Below are 1209 nucleotides of genomic sequence, written 5' to 3'. Positions count from 1 at the left end.
GTCATTTTTGGAAGTCCCGATAGTCGCGAAAAATTCCTTAACTAACGTCTCGTTCACTTTGCATGGGATGGCTATCATGTTTTCCCAATGATGTGCAAGTAAATGATGCTTTACGCACATGAGTTTTTCACTAATCTTTGGGTCAAAAGCCCGTTCACATAAAAATCGATTATGGCGTATTAACTCCAACCGATCATCAAAAGATGAAGATGTACCTCTCGAGCGCGAAGCAGTCCGTCGCCTACGCGGTGTCGGGACTGGAGTTTCTTCCTCTTCCGGCTCATAATCATCATCGAGAGCCTCCGTCACCTTTGCCTTACCCTTTTCCCGCCATTGTTGGAACCTAGTCTTCGGCCCACCCGAAGCTTGACTCGTCGAACGAGTTTACCTCCTTTCAACAGTAGGGACTGTGACGGGGGTTTGATCGGGCGTTTTACCGGCACCAAAAGTTGATGGTGTCTCAAATGGGTAAGTTTCGGTTTGTCCTCCCTCCGGTATACCTTCAAAATCAAATGTGATATCGTCCAAGCCTTCATCCTCACCCTCCCCCATTTGGTTCAAATCAAACCATGAGTGATTTGGGGAAGTCGTGGGTGGAGGGGCTAGGGTTGGTTCCTCATCACTTGGGATGGGAGTAGAAATGGGTCTTGAGGGTGCAATCGTGGGAGGGGCAAATGGGGTACTTAATGAAATGGAAAATGGTTTAGGGGTTGAGGATGATTCGCCCAAATGAGATGATAGAGCCACCCTTGTTAGGACATCCATACCATCATCATCAATAGAGAGTACGGTGGTGGTTGGGGTTGAGTGTCGTGTGGATGAAAATGGAGGAAGAGAAGGACTTACAGTCGCCGGAGTGGGGTCGCRGAAGGCGGCAATCGTGCTCGCGGTGATGGCACTAGCGGTGGAGGATCCTCCCGTCGCCGATGAAGATGGTTCGGCCGACGAGGTTGCAACAGGCGCGGTCGTCGATGGCACAGCGGTGGAAGCGGCGGCAGTCTTTCGCCGGTGAAGAGAACGCCGGGATGGGTGGTTGCAGACTGGTTGCTTCGATCGCGCCATGGAGAATGGATTTGGTCGGCGGTTTCTTGGAAGAAGATGAAGAAAGGCGAAGGGAGAAATGAGAAATGAGGGAAAAAAGAAGTGGGTTTTGATTTGTTTTTAAAATTTTAAATCTTGGGAAGGGAAAAGATGAAAAGGTTGATTTGA

General features: G+C 49.5%; 1 protein-coding gene across 1 annotated transcript; it reads right to left on the bottom strand.

Annotated features, from left to right (window-relative positions):
- Positions 1–388: 388 nt before the first annotated feature.
- Positions 389–1062, bottom strand: LOC112505618 (flocculation protein FLO11-like; the record flags this gene model as incomplete). Its single annotated transcript, XM_025109496.1, has 1 exon — positions 389–1062. A coding segment is annotated over exon 1 (674 nt), but the record flags the coding sequence as incomplete, so codon positions are not given.
- Between the last annotated feature and the right edge of the window lie 147 nt (positions 1063–1209).

Source organism: Cynara cardunculus, unplaced genomic scaffold (genome assembly GCF_001531365.2).
Source record: "Cynara cardunculus var. scolymus isolate 2C unplaced genomic scaffold, CcrdV1 Un_Scaffold_13236, whole genome shotgun sequence".
Lineage (NCBI taxonomy): Eukaryota > Viridiplantae > Streptophyta > Magnoliopsida > Asterales > Asteraceae > Cynara > Cynara cardunculus.
The sequence above is the reverse complement of the archived record's forward strand: the minus strand, read 5'-3'. Positions and strand labels throughout refer to the sequence as shown.